Here is a 20,967-nt window from a genome sequence, read left to right on the forward strand (position 1 = left end):
TGAACCTATATGAACACTGAATTGTTTTCATTTGAGTTCACAGACAGAGCTTAATTTCTAAAACCCACTATCATGAAACCATCAGGATTTGAAGGCCTACATTTGTAAGAGTTCATTATTTATTTAGATCATAATGAATGCAGTACATTGGTGCTGTTAACATGAAACTGTCAGGAGATGTACATCAGTATTAATGCTGCTTTCTGTTTCTTTACTCACGTTTGGCTTTGTATTTGATAACGTTTCTTATTTATTTATTTCTATAAGACTTTCGCTTGTCAGTTTCAATTTATGGAAAAACTGTTACTTAATGTATTATAGTTTGTGGATATCACTGTTTCTTGTATGGGGACATCTGTACTTTATGTGGAGAATTGAATATTTCAAGTGATTTTTATCTAATAGAGTTACTTGTGAAAATTAGTAATATGCACAGATAAAAGCAACACCAAAAACTACATTAGATCAAATGCTTTGCATTTCCCAGTAGGAAGAATATCAGTGGATGTCAAGATGTAAATCTACTTACTATGTATTTGGTTGTTGTTGACGTATAGGTGCTCTAGTTTGGGGCCAAAGAATGGTACATGGTTGAGCCTGTTGTTCGACAGCTGCAAAACCATAAGACTAGATAAATTAAAGGTGTTCTGTGGCACACCTTCATCAGATAGCTGGTTGAAGTTCAGCCTTATAAATGCAAGATCACTGAAGTCATCAAAATAATTAGTGGGGATGTCTTCAATATTGTTTCTGTCTAGAAAGAGCTGGTGGATGCTTTGTGGTACTCCTGGAGGCATTTTGCGGAGAATATTATGGGCTAAGTTTAACTGAACCAAATTTTTTAGTCCTTTAAATGTGTCCTTCTTCAAAGCACCATCACTCAGTTTGTTATGGTGCAGGTCCAAAAGGACAAGATTTTCCAGCTTACTGAAGACACCTGGAGGAATCTTTGTGATCTGATTTCTGCTGAGACGGAGCTGTTCCAAGTTCTGTGGAAGTGATGCAGGTACCTCCTGTAAGTTATTCTTTTCCAAGTACAGGAAGAGAAGATTATTCAATTTTTCAAGAAATTTCTTTTCAACTTTTTTGATTCGATTGTTATCCAGATTTATCCATTTGAGGTCAGTTGCATTTTTAAAAGGCTCTTCTGCAAGCTCAGAAATGAAATTATTTTGAAGATAGAGGTACTGGATTCTTGAAGGAATTGTAGGGATTTGTCTGAGATTCCTACTGTCACAATACAGTGCATCGGGGAAGTCATGGGGGCAGTAACACTCTCTGGGGCAGTCTGGAAAAATAGATGGTGGACCTGGAGGAAGGGGTGGAGGGAGATCAGTAGGTTCTTCTGGTTCAGATGGTAGTATGGGTGGTCGAGGAGTTCTTGGTGGTGGGGGACGAGTAGTTCTTCTTGGTGGTTTAGTAGGTTTATCAGGACGTCGCCGCTGGCTTTGTACCTCTGAAATTAAAAGAAGAGCAATTGGAAGTAGAACTCCAAAGATGATCTTCATGGCTTGTGGTAATAACCTGTTGAAGAAAAAACAAAGTGATAACTTCTCATAAAAAAAGAGGCCTTAAAAGCAGATGTCCTTGATTCATGACACCTTCCTCTTCCATCCATCTACTGCAGTACACAACATAACTCTTTTATCTTTTATCTATATATTTGTTAATTGACCTAATACCTGATAGCAGTCATAGCAGGTTTTGTAACTATCCATTAATAGGTGTGGAAATATTGACTGGCTTATACCCTAGCTCCTTCAGAATCAAGTGAGAGTTCCATCCACAGTTAAAAATTATATCGACAGCATATGTGAAAAGTATATGTTTTGATCACAAATTAATATAATTACTGAACTAGCCCTGTTCTGAGAAGCAGCATTGTTGAGTACTACTTAATTCAATGTTTAAACATATTCTCAGGCTGTAAACATCTGAAACCTCACTAACAAATCAAGTAGGAGAAAGTGAGAAAACATAATTTAGCTTTAGATGTTGTCATTTCATTTCACAAAAGAAAAAAAAATCAGCATTTTACCAGGACAGCATATTTCCATGCTGACAACTTGCAGAAAAAGATTTTTTAAGAACAATTTTTTTTAAGGATTTCAAAAATGCAATGGGCAAAGAGCTACAGTGTTAATGCCAGGAATTAAACTGAGAATACTCAGACATGGATGGAGTAGGTACAGTTTAATTAATGGCATACCATTTGAAACTCTCACACTGTCATCTAGTAATACTTTTACTACCTTTAAAGCAGCATAGTAACATATTGTTTGCTTCCTAGTCTTGCCTACTCAAGATAAATAGCTGAGCATTAATACAAAGGTTGTTGGTACTACTACAGATATTGCCTATAACATCTAATCTCTGCACAAAAGCAGCAAGTGTAATTGCAGACTTGTAATAATGCAAAAATCTAGACAACTTGCAGAGTATTACTTTTTCCTTCAGGGAAAGACATAATAAGAGCTGCAGTTAAGTTGGAAAGTTTGAAAAAGATGAAACAATCTGAGTCAATATTCTGGGTATCAAAATGAGGGTCATGCTACTAGCAGGCAACAACAGTGAAAGGTTAAATGTAGGCCATAGTCCACCATGCACAATAAATGTAAACAAAACAGCATGGGAAAATATGGTTAGGGCAGAACATCCAAAAAAATAAAGTGGCAGCTCTTGCTCTTTTAACCAAAAAAGAATGGTTTTAGAGAAACAGAAAAACAGACATCATTCAGTGTAACAAGAGTAGAAAGCAAAAGGTCATTAAGGTCATAGCAATATGCCTCAGCCCACTGGTAGAATAAATCTAGAAATGTTTGTGGAATATCTTCACTACCATTGATTTTAAAATTAATGGCAATGACCTAAGGGCTGTTGGTGGTGAATGACAGCATTATTATTTTTTTTTTTATGACAACGCATCATCATCATCTTCTTTCGGCTGTTCCCGTTAGGGGTCGCCACAGTGGATCATCTGTTTCCATTTCTTCCTGTCCTCTGCATCATGCTCTTTCACACCAACTGCCTTCATGTCCTCTCTCACCACATCCATAAACCTTATCTTAGGCCTTCCTCTTTTCCTCTTACCTGGCGGCTCCATCCTTAGCATCCTTTTCCCAATATACCCAGCATCCTCCTCAGCACATGTCCAAACCAACGCAATCTCGCCTCTCTTGCTTTGTCTCCAAACTGTCCCACCTGAGCTGACCCTCTAATATACTGATTCCTAATTCTGTCCATCCTAGTCACACCCAGTGCAAATCTTAACATCTTTAACTCTGCCACATCCAGCTCTGACTCCTGCCTTTTCGTCAGTGCTACAGTCTCCAACCCATATAACATAGCTGGTCTCACTACCCTCTTGTAGACCTTCCCTTTAACTCTTACTGGTACCTGTCTGTCACAAATCACTCCTGACACTCTTCTCCACCCATTCCACCCTGCCTGTATTCTCTTCTTCACCTCTCTTCCACACTCATCATTACTCTGAACTGTTGACCCCAAGTACTTAAACTCATTCACCTTTACCAACTGTACTCCCTGCATCCTCACCATTCCTCTACCCTCCCTCTCATTTACACACATATATTCTGTTTTAGCCCTGCTGACCCTTCATTCCTCTCTAAAGCATATCTCCACCTCTCCAGGGTCTCCTCAACCTGGTCCCTATTCTCACTACATATCACAATGTCATCTGCAAACATCATAGTCCATGGGGCCTCCTGTCTAATCTCATCTGTCAACCTGTTCATCATCACTGCAAATAAGAAAGGGCTCAGAGCTGATCCTTGATGTAATCCCACCTCCACGTTAAACGTATCTGTCATTCCCACCGCAATCCTCACCAATGTCACACTACCCTTGTACATATCCTGTACAACTCTTACATACTTCTCTGCCACTCCAGACTTCCTCATACAATACCACAACTCCTCTCTAGGTGCCCTGTCATATGCTTTCTCTAAGTCCACAAAGACACAATGCAACTCCTTCTGACCTTCTCTGTATTTCTCCAACAACACTCTCAGAGCAAATATTGCATCTATATTGCTCTTTCCTTGCATGAAACCATACTGCTGATCACTAATCATCACCTCCCTTCTTAACCTAGCTTCCACTACTCTTTTCCATAACTTCAAGCTGTGACTGATCACTTTTATCCCTCTGTAGTTACTGCAGCTCTGCACATCACCCTTATTCTTAAAGATAGGTACCAAAACACTTTTTCTCCACTCCTCAGGCATCCTCTGACTTTCCAAAATTTCATTAAACAACCTGGTTAAAAATTCCACTGCCATTTCTCCTAAGCACCTCCATGCTTCCACTGGTATGTCATCTGGGCCAACAGCCTTTCCATTCCTCATCCTCTTCATAGCTGTCCTTACTTCCTCCTTGCTAATCTGCTTCACTTCCTGATTCACTATTCCCACATCAACCAACCTTCTCTCTCTCTCTCTCTCTCTCTCTCATTCTCTTCATTCATCAGCCCTTCAAAGTACTCTTGCCATCTACTCAACACACTCTCCTCACTTGTGAGTACATTTCCCTCACTGTCCTTTATCACCCTTACCTGCTGCACATCTTTCCCAGCTCTGTCCCTCTGCCTAGCCAATCAGTACAGGTCCTTTTTTCCCTCTTTAGTGTCCAGTCTCTCATACAACTCTCCATATGCCTTATTCTTAGCCTTCGCCACCTCTCTCTTTGCCATGCGCCTCATCTCCTTATACTCATGTCTACTTTCTTCATCTCTTTGACAATCCCACTTCTTCGCCAGCCTCTTCCTCTGTATACTCTCCTGTACTTCCTCATTCCACCACCATGTCTCCTTGTCCTCCTTTCTCTGTCCAGATGTCACATCAAGCACCTTCCTAGCAGTCTCCCTTACTAGCTCTTCTGTAGTTACCCAGCTATTCGGCAACTCTTAATTGCCTCCCAGTGCTTGTCTTAACTATTCCCTAAACTCCACCTCACAATCACTGTTTTTTAACTTCCACCATTTAATCCTTGGCACTGCTTTCACACTCCTCCTCCTCTTCTTGATCACCAACGTCATCCTACAGACCACCATTCTATGCTGCTTAACTACACTTTCCCCAGTCACCAATTTACAGTCTCCAATCTCCTTCAGACTGGCCCTCCTACATAGGATATACTCCACCTGTGTGCATCTTCCTCCACTCTTGTATGTCACCCTATGTTCCTCCATCTTCTTAAAATATGCATTCACCACAGCCATGTCCATCCTTTTCACAAAATCCACAATCATCTGACCTTCTGCATTCCTCTCCTTAACACCATACCTACCCATCACTTCCTCATCCCCTCTGTTCACTTCACCAACATGCCCATTTAAGTCCACTCCAATCACTAGTCTCTCACAATGCACCTGTTGAAAATAATGGGGGTTCCATTTATATTAGTTTACTCAAATAAGATGCCTTTTGCTGCATGTCAATTTAAATGTAGTACTGATTTTTTTGTTCAAAATATCTGAATTACGGTGATCTCTATTCCAACTTGGCAACACCACTAACCTAACTAAAACAGACTGAACATTCCTGTTTTGTCTTGGCCCCTCGTATATGGGAATCTCTTTCATAACAAGTAGGCAACACCATCTGCTTCTCCAAATTCAGTAAGATCACTGTTAAAACTACCTCCAAAGACTCTTGATAAATAACATTACAACCTTCACAAAAAAACTTACCACTCATGATTTTTAACTTGAATTCTCTAATCTACTAAACATTTAATTATCCCATAACCTTCCCACCCGATGAAAATGAACTCCAAGTTGACTACTTATCTTTTTATTCATTCAAAGCCATTAGCACCAAGGACCCAGCCAAAGCTTTGGACAATATCGCCTATGATACTCCTTTCAAAGATGATGGCCTTCAGCCAAGGTTCAGCTCCCTTTGTAAAGACTGCATCCTCCTACCTCATAAACACCTCTATAATACCTGACTCATCAAACGTATTATGCCCTATAATGAAAGTTTACAAAGTTAGACCCATTCCCAAATACATCAAGCCCGCTCCTCCAGCAATGACTTCAGACACTTCAGAATCATCTTTATCCTCTCACATTAGGTAAATACTTGAAAAACTAGTCTGCAATCAACAAACCCCCTTATACACATATACAATCATATATCCCCACCAACACAGCTTCTGATGAGAACTTAGCTGAATGACCTCAGTCTACACAATAGAAGATGATGTCATGCAAAATATAGAAAAGGGTAACTTAGGATAAAGACTTCATAGACTTAACAATTGCCTTCAGAACTATAAACAAGTATATCCTATTTGACTCACTGCAAAAAGTGGGAATGGTCCTATAAGTTTCACTGTGGTTCAATGACATTCTGTTGTACACATCTCTTATGGTACACTGTTGCCCAGAAGGGATCACCACTGCCATACTCTAACTTCTTCCAGTCCAGCCCCTTCAACAAGAGTCTCATAAAAGGCAGTTCTGTAACTAGTTCTATTCTCACTAAACATTAACAAACTCCTCACTTGACATCACAAGCTTGTCGATTCTACTATATGCAAATGACATTATACTCTAGAAGTCAGACCCCTCCTGCAGACAGACTTCACATATCTCACCCAGTGACTCAAATACCATACATTGCCTCAAATCCTAAACAAAAACAACTGCTATACAATTCAGAATGCCCTCACTCAAAAACAAATCTCCTAGCTGATCCATCTTTCTTGATAATAAAACTATAGAGAATATCTTTACCTACTGATGCCTACTTGTCAGGTTAAATCCCTCACTCAGCTTCCAACACCACATTAAAATGAACTAAAATAAAAGTTATCAAGTTCCTTTTCTGGGCCAAGAAAATTTTCATACTTCATTTCCCAATGAGGTAGGTCTGTTACAACAAGGATATCCTCCTCCAACTGTTAGACTATACCTGCCCCTTTATTGTCACTATCACAGAAAAGAACCTTTTCTCTACAAATTTGCACTACATCACAACATTCCAATTTGTTTGCCTGTGAAACATGAGAAATCTGTTAACACGCATAAGGACAGAGAATATTTGATGAGTTTTTATCCTGCATTGTTTAGCCTAGTAACACTGGGTCTTAATTAAATAGCACAATGATTTCAGTACTTTCCCCTTGTCAGTGCAGCCAGCAACAAGAAAATTAATATTCTGAATGTTAGTTCCAAATTATGCCACTCTTCTCCACATGTGCATTCTATGTGCGTAGTCCAGTTATGTTGGCATTGACATATCCTGGAACCTGCCATTCTTTACCCAAGGGTCATTTCAGTCACAATAGTGCAGGGCAATATCTGATAAACCTGTGTAAAGTAGTAATTTTGTGATAAGTTGTAACAGAAATGTTTCACTTACTGTTTGGTTTTGCAGACTTGAAGACATATCATTCTCAAAATGTAAAGTAATATTTCATCTTAAATGCTCTGCATAACAGTTTGCTATATACTATAGACTTCTGTATCATTTTGTTATTCAAGAACCCTTTGCTTTTGAGGACTCTTTCCATATGTGCAATGCTTTTGATACTCTGTACTTTATTTTAAGATAATGGACTTCTGGCCATATTTTAATCTACAGCAATCTTTATAGCAGAACTCCTGAAATCTTCTGTAGCAGTCGGATTCTAAACAGTTTCTGTTGTCAAGATATTGTGTTTCATAGAGTTTGTGTGAAGGATTTCATGTATAGCAAGAGGTTATCCTTGAAGCAGTCAAGCAGTTTTCCAGTCTGAGAGACCTGGCCTGACTCATTTGAAAGTGGCACACAGTACTCATGACTTTAAATTTTGTATTGTTGAGCAAATATAGATATATGATAAACATGGTCCATGGTAACTACATCTTGAGTGGTGTGAAGTTAAAATGGCCAACTCTCTATTAAATGCCTGTTGAGGTTAAAAGAGTTAGAAAGATAGTTATGCTTTTTAAAATTAACAAGGTGGACGATTTGATAATTTTTTTTCTCATGTAGAATGCTGCTATGGTATTAAATACATGGTTACAAGACATTTTTGAAACAATAATTTCATGACACATACATATATATTTTGTTTATTTTTAAATATCTTATATTGATTATTTTCATATATATATATATTCATACATATTTTCATGCATTTTTAAAAATCGTCTCATACTATTTATTCAAGTCATAGATTGCATGCATTTTATTTAATTATAAAAAATTGCAATGTAAAAGTTGAAGAGTTATTACATTTGATTGGATTTATTAGTATGTCTGACTTAAGACTTGTTACTGTGTATTTTTTAACTTTTAAGTCTTTTATCTTGTTAATTTCTTACCTGGCTTTGGAAACTATGCTGGGGGCTTGGCTAACACATGACTGTGTTCAGCAATTCTGATTGGTTTAGGATAGTATAAAGGGAAGTGGAAATGCTTCCATAATTATCTGATGAAATTTCAAACACTGATATGAAAGCGCTTATGTTTTTTGTTTTTATTCGGTTGGTTTAAATTAGTTTACTTAATAAATTACACCTTCTCTGGAGGAATTTTTGGTGTGGTCAAGTCTACTGTGTTTTTATACTAATTTGTGCCTTCTTTTTGTTTTGTTTTTTTCCTGTATTACTAGTTTGAGTTTTATCACCAGTTGGGATTATTCTTCTATTTTTTTTTATTTTTTATGTGGCATATAAGAAATAATAAGCTTGACACAATTCTTTGTTGCATATTTCTAAATGAAATAGATAAGGATGTGATTTGTATTCTTTTTACATGTGAACAATACATGGAAAGTAGATCACTCTGTTCCACAAGACTATAGATCAGACCTAGAAAGGTATGTTAGAGGAATGAGTATGAAGCATGCAATTGTATATGAAGAACACGATAATTAACTGTGAGCTGTCCGTCATTACCATTTTTTCTAAGTGCATAATTTTAAGAAAAAGTTTAAAAGTAAATGGTAAAGTAAAATATAAGGAATATTTGAATTGTTATGACTGTTAAACATTTATAATGTTTTTCAGTATATTGTATTATTTTGCTAATGTAACAGTGTATTATGACTGCAATAAAATATTTTTGAATCATTGAATCATATTCTACATCTATTCAGTTAAATTCCCAGTAAATCTGCTAACTAGATTTTAACAAGTGTTTATACGTACTCTCTAGTGCCAGTATTATAACTTAAGTGGTTTATATGCAATCTGATAAAGCAAGCTAAGAGTCAAACAGACACAAATAAAATATCTCACCCAAATTCCACACCTCCTATTCCTTCCCCTAAGGAACTAAATCGGTTCAGCAAAGAGTCTGTTTACAATAAAGTAAATAATGCAGTTGGTTATTTTGGCTACCTGAGATTCTGTATCTGACCTTGCCAAAGTTGTATGTTCTGTTAAATCGGTCTAGAAGGAACATAGCTTGCATTATCTTCTGTTGTGCTAATACAAAATATAAACTCATGTAGTAAATACACATAGCCCTCAATGCCGCTAAAGAAAGGAATGAATCTCATACTGTATGTTTAAAAATCTATTCTGGAAAAAAATGAATCGACTACAGCTTTTACTTAGTTTTGACTATAAGCATATCAAAGGAAAGCAAAAATACAGTTGCCCAAATGGCTGACTAGAAATCATTCTATTTATTGAATCAAACGGAGCTAGCATTTAGAGAATTTAAGCAATATGTTATTAAAGACATTACATTTAAATTAGTCTGTTGAAGAACAGACTCTAAAACCATGCTAGCTTGTATATTGCTTTTCTGAAGATTTTTTTATACTGTAAAATTATTATGGGTAATTTGTCTAAATTTGTATTAGATAAGTTGAGATGTGTATATGACACAAAACAAAACAGCACCAACAACACTGGGTGTCCTTATGAAGGCGAAAGCCGAGGTACCAGAATCCATTAAAGTTCAATAAGTTATCTATCGTATTTGGGCTACTAATTTCCGGACACCCAGTGTTGTTGGTGTAATTTTCTTTGTGTTTTTGTATTTTGAACAAAACAAAACAGACCTGCTAACTGTTCTCTGCTTCTCATCACTGAACAGGTTTGCACAGATTTAAATGGAAGACATTTAAGAAAAAAAACACACATGTAATAATCCAAATGTATTTAATTTTAATCTTGTATACAGTAACAGTTGTCTTCATCCATCCAGCTTCTTTCCAGGCACAAGACTACCAGGAAGAGAAGGTACTCAACTGTCAGACTCCTCATTACAACTTTGATTCACTCAAAAACATATGATAAAGTGCCAAGTTTGTTCCCTATAAAATGGAGAAACAATGTACCCATTCATGTGAGAAAACTGGAAAGGTTATTTGAGCATAAAATACATCTCAAGCAATGCTTCCTTTAAAAAAATAATTTCTGTAGTTTTGATTTATCCTTATCATTTTGTCTACATTTTTAACTGTATTGCATTAGTGTATAGTTCCTATGTCTGTATACTCCTCTCCCATGTTTTTTAATACAAAATAAACATTGCTATAACTTCTTTTAAGTACATCAATAAAATCTATGTTAGAATTATTAAATCTTTAGTGTCCCACTGGTGTATAAAACTTATTTGGACTGTGTTCACCAAGGAGTCCATTGACAGCAACTTAAGTTACTCTTTGATTCTCTTTGTATGAAGAGATCGGTTTCTATTTAGAAAAGTTTGCATACTGTACAAGAGTAAAATGATTCCCAAACTGGTGCTCTGCTACAAAGGGGTGCATAACTAACCAGTAATGGTGTTTCCAAGCTATATGCAAATCCAGCTGTTTGTAGTCCCATCCTATGTAAGCAAGTTCCACAAAGGGTGTATGCAACCATTGGATGCTTTGCACCCATTCAGTTCAACAAAGTTTCTTCCAGTGGAACAGATTAAAGCTGCACATATAACTTTACAGCTACAGTTAAATAAAATGTGTGCCTAAACACAGTTTTTCTTACAGTGTAATGAGTAATTCTTAAACATTTGAAAGATCTGAAATATTCTGCAGCATTCTAGGTAGATGAGAACTAGCAATTCACATTCTTGTATCTTGTATGGAATATTCCTTTCTGTGTATAATAACAAATATATCCAGTCTACTTTTGTGCATTACACTGGCATAACTGAGCTTCATAGGCAGGTTAATTATGAATGTCCCTCAACTACATTATAATTGAGCAGTGCAGGTCTGTCAAACTAGGCAAACCTCACTGCACAGCTTGGCCTGATGTTTAAAAAACTGACCATAATCTCAAGTCACCAGTCTCTAGGATATATTTTCAAGGGAAGAGATGATTTTAAATATATTTTGGTATTGGAGACTGATCATGTATGTTCCTTATTCATCCATGCAAGGAGTTTATAATCACAGATATGAACAATATTTTTCAGTTAAAGTGTAATTAGTCATATAATTTCTGCTAAAAGTGTATATGCAACGTGTCAGGAGCCATACCTTATTCTTTATGTATGTACTACAATAATCATCATCTTAAATGTTGATAATCTTGCAATGATACTTATTACTTTTAAGTTTTGTATGTTTATTTTGTTTAAGATCACAGGTTGATTTGTTTTACACCTTGATCTTCCACCAATCTTTGTTGAGACATGCTTGTCATGGTACAAATCATCACTGAAAATAACTCATTAAAATGATACATTTAGACCTGCGCTTTTTCTATCATTCTTTCACTATTGCACAATCTAGAGTTTTGGTGAATAATTGGGGAGCTGGGATGCTGCCCCTCCAGTAACTCAGAGCACAGGAAACATGTATTTTATTGGCCTCATTTCACCCAGGACTTTCTTAACATAACAACTCTCTAGTAATAAGAACTTTTATGTTTTGACTTTTATTTCCTCCTGATGTTTGAACTACAGATTACCAGTGCAAATTTAGTGGAGTATATGTTTGCATTTCCCAAGTACACAGTCTTCAAGTACAGCCCCTTTCATATGCTTAGGAAGGATTTTTTCTGTCTTTCTTTGCATAAGATGTACTACTTAAAACAATGCATATTCTGTGGTAATGTTTGCTAAACAACTAGAAAGGAATAATGTTTTTCTTGCTTTAATAATGTCCTGACCTATGCAGTTGTATAACTTGGGTATTGTGAGTAACTACTCATTAGTCATATAATAGGATATATGTGTCTACATGACACTGCAGGTGGGTTCTCATGTAATCAGAGACTAAAAAAAAGCTGTTCATACAAAAGGTGTTTCTGAGGTGTGTGCATTGGTTTTAAATTTTGTAGTTATAAATTTAATGCTGAAGTTACAACTTATATGGCCACGATGTTACAGAGCAGTGTGTGTGTGTTAAAGCAGACTGACAATATGGGCTATTACATACAGAAGGGATTATTCCAGACAGGGTATGAGAATGAAACAGCGTTGTTCCTGCATTACATCATAAATTGCTATTCATTGTTTTTCTGGAGTACTGCAGTTAATTTCAGATGTTACAGTCCAAAAAAGAGATGAGCATGAAAGACTCCATCCTTAGGATGCAGTTTTAGGAATAGAGGAGAAATTCTGTGAGGGCAGACTACAATTCTGACCAAGTATGTCCATCATGAAAACTGGTAGTCAAGTGCCTCTGGTGTCTAACAGTACAGGATATGAGTCTGTCCCATTTAAAAAACTCAACTCAGGAATCCTGCAATAACTGTCTGGTGAGAGAGCAGGGAGGTGTATAATACCCATTATTCACTGAAAGTGTTATAGCTCTGTGAAGTACATGGAACAGCAGACATGATAGAAACAAAATACAGTGGAAGACGTCAAGCATGGATGAGGATTCGAAAATGCAGTAAAAGATGAACTGTTGCCTGAGATCAAATAATGACTGCTTAGTAGATTAAGTAAGAACTGTATTGCCAGAAAGGGTTGCAGAAACACATTTCTTCAGTAAATTCAAAATGTCTTTGTTTGTGAGGCATTATAGGCCACTTTAGTGTACATAACAAGCATTCTTCATTTATAAGTGCTTTCACAGAGGAGTGAGTCCATTTTTTTCTTCAGTGCTAAATCTGTAACTTTGTTTTTATAAAGAACCCTTAAGGAGACTTAAGCAGATTTTTCAGTGTAGCCATGTGTATTAATCTCATGAGAAAGCTTTCTGGCATATTCCAACATTCCTATGGCAGAAGTTCAAAGCCTGTGTGTGTTTATGTACTTTTACAGCAGGACTTTTCAAGACTGCTGTGCTTAGGTACTTGTTGGGCACAGTAAGATTTTTGCTGGATTGTAAGATTGTGAAATGCTTATAACACATTTCCAAGGCAGTGTCATTTATGCTGCTTTTGTCAACATGTGCAATTATTAGTAATTAGATACAGAAAAACATTTATTGCATCTAAGTTATCTCGTGAACTCTGGCCTATACCACCCAAAAGCACAGAGCATGTTTTGTATAAAATGTGTAACAAAAATAAACTTTTTTTCTTTTTCCTCCTGTCTTGCCTCACATTGTCATGTCAAGCCCATTGTTAGGCTGCATCTTCTTTGGGCCAGCAAAATGGTGTTTCAGACTTGTGATCGGATATTTCCTCTTTCATAATTTATCTTCATGCAGTATTTTAAACCTAAACCTTCCCGGATTTTCTAGCTTGTAGCTCTTGAAGTTTTTGAGTCAGTCACTAAACATAAGTAATCCGGAATGCCCTAAATATACTGAAAAGCTACTACACCAGATAATATCTTTAAGTATGCTTAGCTGTAGATCTTAAACATAGCTTTTCCTTTTCCTTGGGTGCATTTTGCTCCCCCTAACTTGATCAATACACTTTGACATATTATGATAATAGCATTTTTGGCTGCTTTGTTTTCTTTCCTGTGGTATTTGTGCTACTCACCTTTCTCAATGCACAGTGCACTGGATTATGTGACATTCTTTTTAGGAATTTCTCTTGCTCTTACACCATCTTATCCCTCAAATATGTATGTTTTGGCCTAGGAAAAACTCCATACAGCAAGCTATTTGCAGGCCTTTGTTCATTGCATAATCAACACAAAATGGCACAAGGTGCAGCAAACAAGTAACACTAGCAAACCAAAAAAAAAACAAAAAGTAAAACACATACTTTACCAATCCAAAGGAAACTTGTAGAATAAAGGCAATGTGATACAAAATGGTGATATGGTGAAACATGTAAGATGAAAAAAAATGTATAAGGTTTTAAAAAAAAATTACATTTAATAAGTTGAGTTAAGCACGATCATTTTATCATTTACAATACTTAATCAGAACAAAAAAAAAACCTCTGCAGCAATGAACATTTAAATAAACACATCAATTAAATATTTAAATCAATCTTATCATACTCTTTAAGGTATAAAGCATTTAAAATTGTCACAATCATTCATAGTATGATTTACCACTGTTTTGTAGTGCATTGTATTTCCTTCGAATTATTAAAGTACATGTTTTTTTTTTGGTTTACTTTGTTCATTTGTTCCCGTGTGTCATAATTCTATTTTAATCTGCTGATTAATATGAGTTTTACTGTGCACTGTCATTTACAGCTGCCAACTCTTCCTTCCTATGGGGTCCCAAACATAATGAACCTTTGGAAATCCTATGCTGTTTTATTATATATTCCAATGGCTAAGAAACCTACTATGGAGACAGAAAAAGTCTGAAGAAAGTTTTACATGATTCCTGCATGTTTTGTTTTTAAGAAAATCTAATTTAAGACTACTTTGGTGGTGTTGAGTGAGTGGCTTATACCAGTCTAGATAAAACATGGCAAATAACACTAAGTTTTAGTAGATACACTGTCAGTACATAAAGTGATTTTTAAGTGCTAGCTATAACTTTAAACATTTTTATTTTAAGCAAATTTAAGGAAGATTTCTCAGGTATTTATACAGGTCTCCAAGATGAAATACCCCCAGTCAGCAAGCCCTCAAGCCACAAGGTACATAGGTAAAAATGCTATTGACTGTTTTCCATAGGGAGTTACAACCAGTCTAGATTCTGCACGTGTGAGTGTGTGTGTGTGGGTGTGTGTGTGTGCGTGTGCGCACACGCGTGTGTGCGCATGTGCATGCATGCGTGTGTGTGTGTGTGTGTGTGTGTGTGTGTGTGTGTGTGTGTGTGTGTATATGTGTGTGTGTATGTGTGTGTCAGCAGTGATTGCTTTGGGAGATTTCTCTCTTCCTTGTGTATATGCCCCAGTGGCATGGGAACTTGTCTCCTTGTAAAAACACTTAGGATTGAGTTTTTACCCTTTTGGTGCTCTGGAGAGTTATGTTTAACTATGAGGTAACTCGGCGGCTTGTAACTTCACATTTCGCATTCTAAGTTATTTCCCAAGAGAGGCTAAGTCATGATAATGTCACCTTTTATGGAAAAGGTAGGCATTGTTTCAAAGAGAAAACCTAGACAAAAAATATTGCTGTGCTTGTCCAGTGAGGTGAGTTATGGGTTAGAACAAAATAAAAATAAAAAAAATAATAAATCACAATACTGTGATAACATTGGTATAGCATAGGGAGCCAGTATAATTTATTTTGTTAACTGGTTCATTCTTTTTGAGATCTGACATGGTTACTTACTTATCTTTTTTTCTCAATAAAATAACTTCAGGATCTACCATATTTTTTCAATGTAAAATATACCATGTAGACCCTACATCTGTACATGCAATATAAGCATTATTTTTGGATAGAGAACCCTATTTGGGCGAGCCGAGAAACTACTGCCTAATATGCTAATCTAACTGACATTCCTGAATATGTTGATCTGCCTCTCAGTCAGATAGTATTAATATATATATGTCAACATTATCAGGGACAAATGCAGAAATAATCGGGGAGCGTTTAAAATATTAGCACTATTGATATGATGCATGTGAATTATCATACATTTTCTGAAGTAAAAGTTGTCCAAAACTCTAATTTTTGTCATTATTTATCAAAGTTTAATTAGTACACCACATTTTCTCCAATTCTGAGAATGATTATGAGGGGCAGAGCTAAAATCTGAGTCAAAATCAGTGATGTCCCTGAAAATCAGTGGAGAGGTATGGTGTAATCTGCTATAATGCTGCAGTTTCCTTCCATCACACAGCCTGCATTATTTTGCCTTGCCTTTAGCCTCGTCCCACTTTGCAGTTCTTATCCTTTTTCATTATCTCTTGTGACCACTCCTTCATCATTCTCCCACTGTACAGTCAAGCTCCTCCCATGTCATTGCAAATCTCACATAAATGGTATTCAAACTGAAAAACTAAAATACCACTCAAAGCTGAAAACATCCCAGATCCATTTATTAATATGATTTGTACGTAATTGCTTTAATTGCAGAAATAATGTACCTTCAGCAGACTAACATCATACATTTAAAACAATAACGTCACATGACTTAAAACAACCTATAACTGGCAGTTCAAGCTAAATGAACAGTAAACTAGTACAGTAAACGTCTTAATTTTGCGGCTTACATATAAGTTGAGTTGATAAACAGGTCCTTGCTATTTTCATCTTTTTGTAGTATTTTATTCCTCCCATGTTATCTTTCCTGCATAATATATACACTTGGCTTATAACTGTCAATAGTCATTTAATCTGAAGCAATATCCACTTAACTATTTATTAATGTTATACTATAGAAATAAATTACATTGTGAAATTGCAAGCACTAGTTTTAAGTTTCCAATGATTCTGCTTAGCAACTGTAGGTGAAATAAATGTATAAACACAAGAATCATACCTATAATTGTGTATCTATTATGTTTTTGCACACTGCTTGGCCAGAACTGCTCTCACAGTTTAGTTACAAGTTGCTTTATTCCTATGTATGACCTCTTCCCACCAAACTTTTACTACAGAAACCTGTCCTAATAAAGTGTGTGTGACTTTTTATGATAGGCACAGACAAGTTAAATCACAAAACACTGGAAAAGTCAACCACATTGACAGAGTTTGCACGGGACAAGTCAAACTGAGATCCAGTGTGGTGAGCTGTGCCCCTGTGCCCCCCTACACATATAGTCTGAGATTTCTCAGACCTTTGAAAAGTTGAAATATCCATGGAATAGAAGTCTTGATTTTAAAGAAATGGACCACAACACTGGAATTTCTCACTAGTAGTCTCACATTAAAGTATCAAGCACTAATTTGTTGAGCAAAAGCCCAGCATCCACCTTAACTTCTGGACTACTGACTACATGCATTCTTGTCCAGACATTTAATTATTAGCTTTGTCTGTCGTAATCTATTAATTTATAAGCATAGCTAGACTTTTGATCAGCTCTCTTTTTTGTTGTTTTATAGGATATGTTTTTTTTCTTCACTATTCTCCACTCCACTGATTTATTATTTAGATTAGGTCATTGTGCTTATTTGTAATTTTCATCAACACTGCTCGCAGAATCTGAAATTAAAAGATAAGAATTAAAAGTAAATGAAAATGTAACAGAGGGAATTGGGTATTTCTCCTTAGACTGCTGCTAGAATAGGTCAAATCAGGATTAAAAAAAAAAAGCCACAAGAAAACACATTGACATCACCCCCAGACTTTAGCATTAAAAGGTGGCCAGTCCTGCATCTTCTTATGTCTTTGTATAAATAAAAGTAAATGCACATTTCACATGAATGTGCACATTAGATGTAAATGTGCATATACTACCATTCTACCACTTGACTCTTTAAGTCACCACAAACAAATTTTAGATTACTCCACATTATGTTAGTGCTTCCTGTTGTGGTTTGTTTATGAATGTCATAATTATGTCATACAAGAAAATGATAGCTTATATACACTCTAAATTTCACTCATGAAGGCTTCATGCAAAATGGCTTATTCTTTTCTGTTGTTTACTGGCCACCATTCTTCCTGTTTCAAAATAATTGCTCATTTTATGTCTTACTGCACATTCCTATCACTAACTTATCCCTTCATAGTAAACAGAAAAACTATATTTCAATGCAGACTCTGCATGTTAACCTTCTAAAATGTATTTAACTTTAAAAGTATAATTGAATATATCAGGCAATTAAATGAACCCCATGTGCAAGAAGGTTTTGGCATTTAGCAACTATTCTCTGCTATGAATGTCTACACACGTGTCTGCCAAAACAACATCATTTTTTTTTCTTGAGACAGTTGTATTGAATTGAAAATAAATGTTCTGCCTTGCTGACTAGGAGGAAAACATTCCGAGTAATCCAAGCAGGCCTGTAACTAAAAGCTGCATTAAACTTGTTCTCTGTCAGCCTAAAGTGTTCCACTGTTCTCCTAAAAACAAATTAAACATCAGTGCAACTGCTGCTAATAAGTAATTTGGAATATGATTTTCAAAGAAAAATGGATCTTATTAGCAGTTGAGCACTGCTTTGTCTGAGACTGCCTCTGGTAGTTTCTGATGCCCCTTGAATATTGCAGTTTTCTCCTACCCCAGTCTTTTAGCTTCTTCTCCACTTATCTCCTCCTACTCCTCATTTGATGTATTTGGAGGGTGATATAATCTACAAATTCAGTATCTTTGCCATCCTGATGATACTTTTGCTTTAATGGCCATGACACACAGCCTCAGAGTTGACCTTCCCCTCTCACATGTTCCATTCTTGTTTTAGTGTCATTCATCTTCCGTAACTCAGATTTGATTCTCTCTATTATGAAGATTGCTACTCTGCCTTCCTTGTTCCCTGATCTGTCATTCCTCAACAGCATACTCAAACTTTTATCACTGTCTTGATGTTCTGTGTTTCATGCAACTTCCACCATCTCCCTCCTATATCACCTTTTCATCTTCCATCTTCCTAAACAGACTTCGTGCATTGCAAAATAATACTGAACAACCAGATCCTTAGTAACCCTTGTTTACTTTTCTTCTATGTTCTATGTCTAATTTTATCTTCTGTCTACTACCTAAATAATGCTCACTTCTTCTGGCTTTGTGGTTACTCCCTCTATGCTTCCAACTTAATTTAAAGAATGATTGTTTTGATGTAGTTTTTACCCAACACTAATCAATGCTACCTTCTGAACTAAAATAGAATTTGTCTCTTGCTTAAATTTAGTCTCTATCAGGTATTTTCCCACCTACCTAGAAGTTACAAGTTTTATTCCCTTGTCCACTGCTGCATCCACCCATCACATCCTTAAACTTTTCATTGCTTGCAAGTTGACCACAGTTACAGGCAACCTTTTTCAGAAGTCTACCTGCACCCCCTTCTCCTGATATCTCTCTGCTACCTCCCTGGTATCTTTACCACTGACTGTTTTGGCTGACAGGTTATTGGTATCTAATGTGCATTCATTCTCCCACATGGTGATCACTTTGGCCTCCACCTGACATGTTTTACAGAGTCTGTCCAATGTTCAGTTTAATGAACTCTGATGTCTCCATTCTTACTTGCCAGGATTCTTAATCAGTTTTGTTTTCAACCAACAAAAGTGAGTTTTTCATCACCCAGACCACTTCTCTGTCTCCCAGTAGCTCTGTTCCTGACAATGTCACTACCCATCTTATCTGGACACATTTCCGTTCACTCTCACCACCCAGCAGTTCTAATGATCTGTGTTGCATCCCATATGTTTTGTGTTCTTCCTATAAATCTTCTCAGAGTTCAGTCTCTCCTGCTGCCTGGATGTGTGTCTTTCCCTGCTCTCCTTGTAATTCTGGTTTCTGTATGGCTCCTGTGTCTTGGCTTCTGTTGCTTCACTTGTCCCCGCTGTCTGTATCTGCCTTTTCATCTTATCTCCCTTTTGTGGTTTCAACTCCCACTTTCTGCTTTCACATTACATTGTTCCATCCTTTTGTCTGAACTCCTCTGACAACCTCTGTCCATGTGTTCCATTCCTTGGTTTTCCCACCATCATCTTTTCCCTCACCATCCTATTTGTTAGCCTTCTTTTGTCTTCCCTTCTCAAGCCCTACATTATCCTTTCTCACCCAAATAGCTATCTTGTTATCATATTTACAGTTTCAAACTCTATTTATGCAGCTGCCCCATTCTTCTGCAAACCTTCCACACTCTCTAATCCATAATTTCCTGAGCTAAACTTGTGAGACTGCATGCTGAGAATGGTAAAAATCTCTTTCTCACCTTGTTTTACTAGGAAATTTTTAATTTCCCATCTTTGCATTTCTTGTTTTTGCTTTTCATGTTTGCTTTATTATCTTTTTCTATTATGGATATATCTTTTTTTGCAAGCTAGCTGGGTCTTTATAGCTCTGATTTCTTCCTTGACCTGCTAATCTAATGCCAGACAGGTGAAAACTGTAACATAATTAGAAGTGCAGAAGAGGAACTTGCTTTACTTTAAATTCTGTAATCATCGCCAAAACAGCTAATATGCTATGCATCTCTGTCTAATGAGACAAAACCACAGGTCTTCCAAAAGCCGACAATTACTTCACATCTAAGCATTATTAGATGAGCTAAACCCCAAAGAGAATAAGACTGCTTTTCTGACCCCAGAATAAAAAAAATGGAAGAGAATGTACCGCACTAATATAAATCAGAAAAGAAATATACAAAGTCTACAAAAGTGAATCACTTTAGAGTGAAATATGAATCTAGTTTCAAATGCTGATCACAAGCTCTGTGTCTGGGATAAAGTCTGCAGTCTACAAATATAATTCACTTTAGAAATCAACAACATTGTCGATGCTGCTATATGAACTTTACATGATAAACTGTAAGCCGCTATAAAGTAAAACAATAAATCTAAACCATAAACCTAATGTCATACTTCCAATTAAGTAATCAGCTCAAGTTAACAACTGCTTCTGCTCGTGCCATGGATGCGGCCTCCTTTTCAGATAATATTTCTGCGTTCTACTTTTGGAAAGGAATGTCACAGCTGATTTGAAGGAAGCTTAAATATTAAAGATCACCATAATTACAACTGAAGCATGTTTACAGCATAGTATGTCATTGTAAGAAAGGTAGCTTGGTCAAGCACAGATTGACCAAAAATGTTTAGCCAAAAGCACTTTTGACTATGGAG

The 20,967-nt window shown here is 36.4% G+C and overlaps 1 protein-coding gene across 1 annotated transcript in view; it reads right to left on the minus strand.

The window, feature by feature from the left end:
* LOC122806467 (proline and arginine rich end leucine rich repeat protein) overlaps nucleotides 1–20,967 on the minus strand; it is a 252,235-nt gene that overhangs the window by 37,128 nt on the left and 194,140 nt on the right. The window contains exon 2 of the mRNA XM_044076933.1: nucleotides 530–1,524. Coding sequence (XP_043932868.1) covers nucleotides 530–1,508 — 979 coding nt within the window. The 5' untranslated portion in view covers nucleotides 1,509–1,524. The remainder of the gene's footprint in view (nucleotides 1–529; nucleotides 1,525–20,967) is intronic.

The sequence above is a fragment of the Protopterus annectens genome, chromosome 7.part0 (genome assembly GCF_019279795.1).
Source record: "Protopterus annectens isolate FY-2018-M chromosome 7.part0, PAN1.0, whole genome shotgun sequence".
Lineage (NCBI taxonomy): Eukaryota > Metazoa > Chordata > Ceratodontiformes > Protopteridae > Protopterus > Protopterus annectens.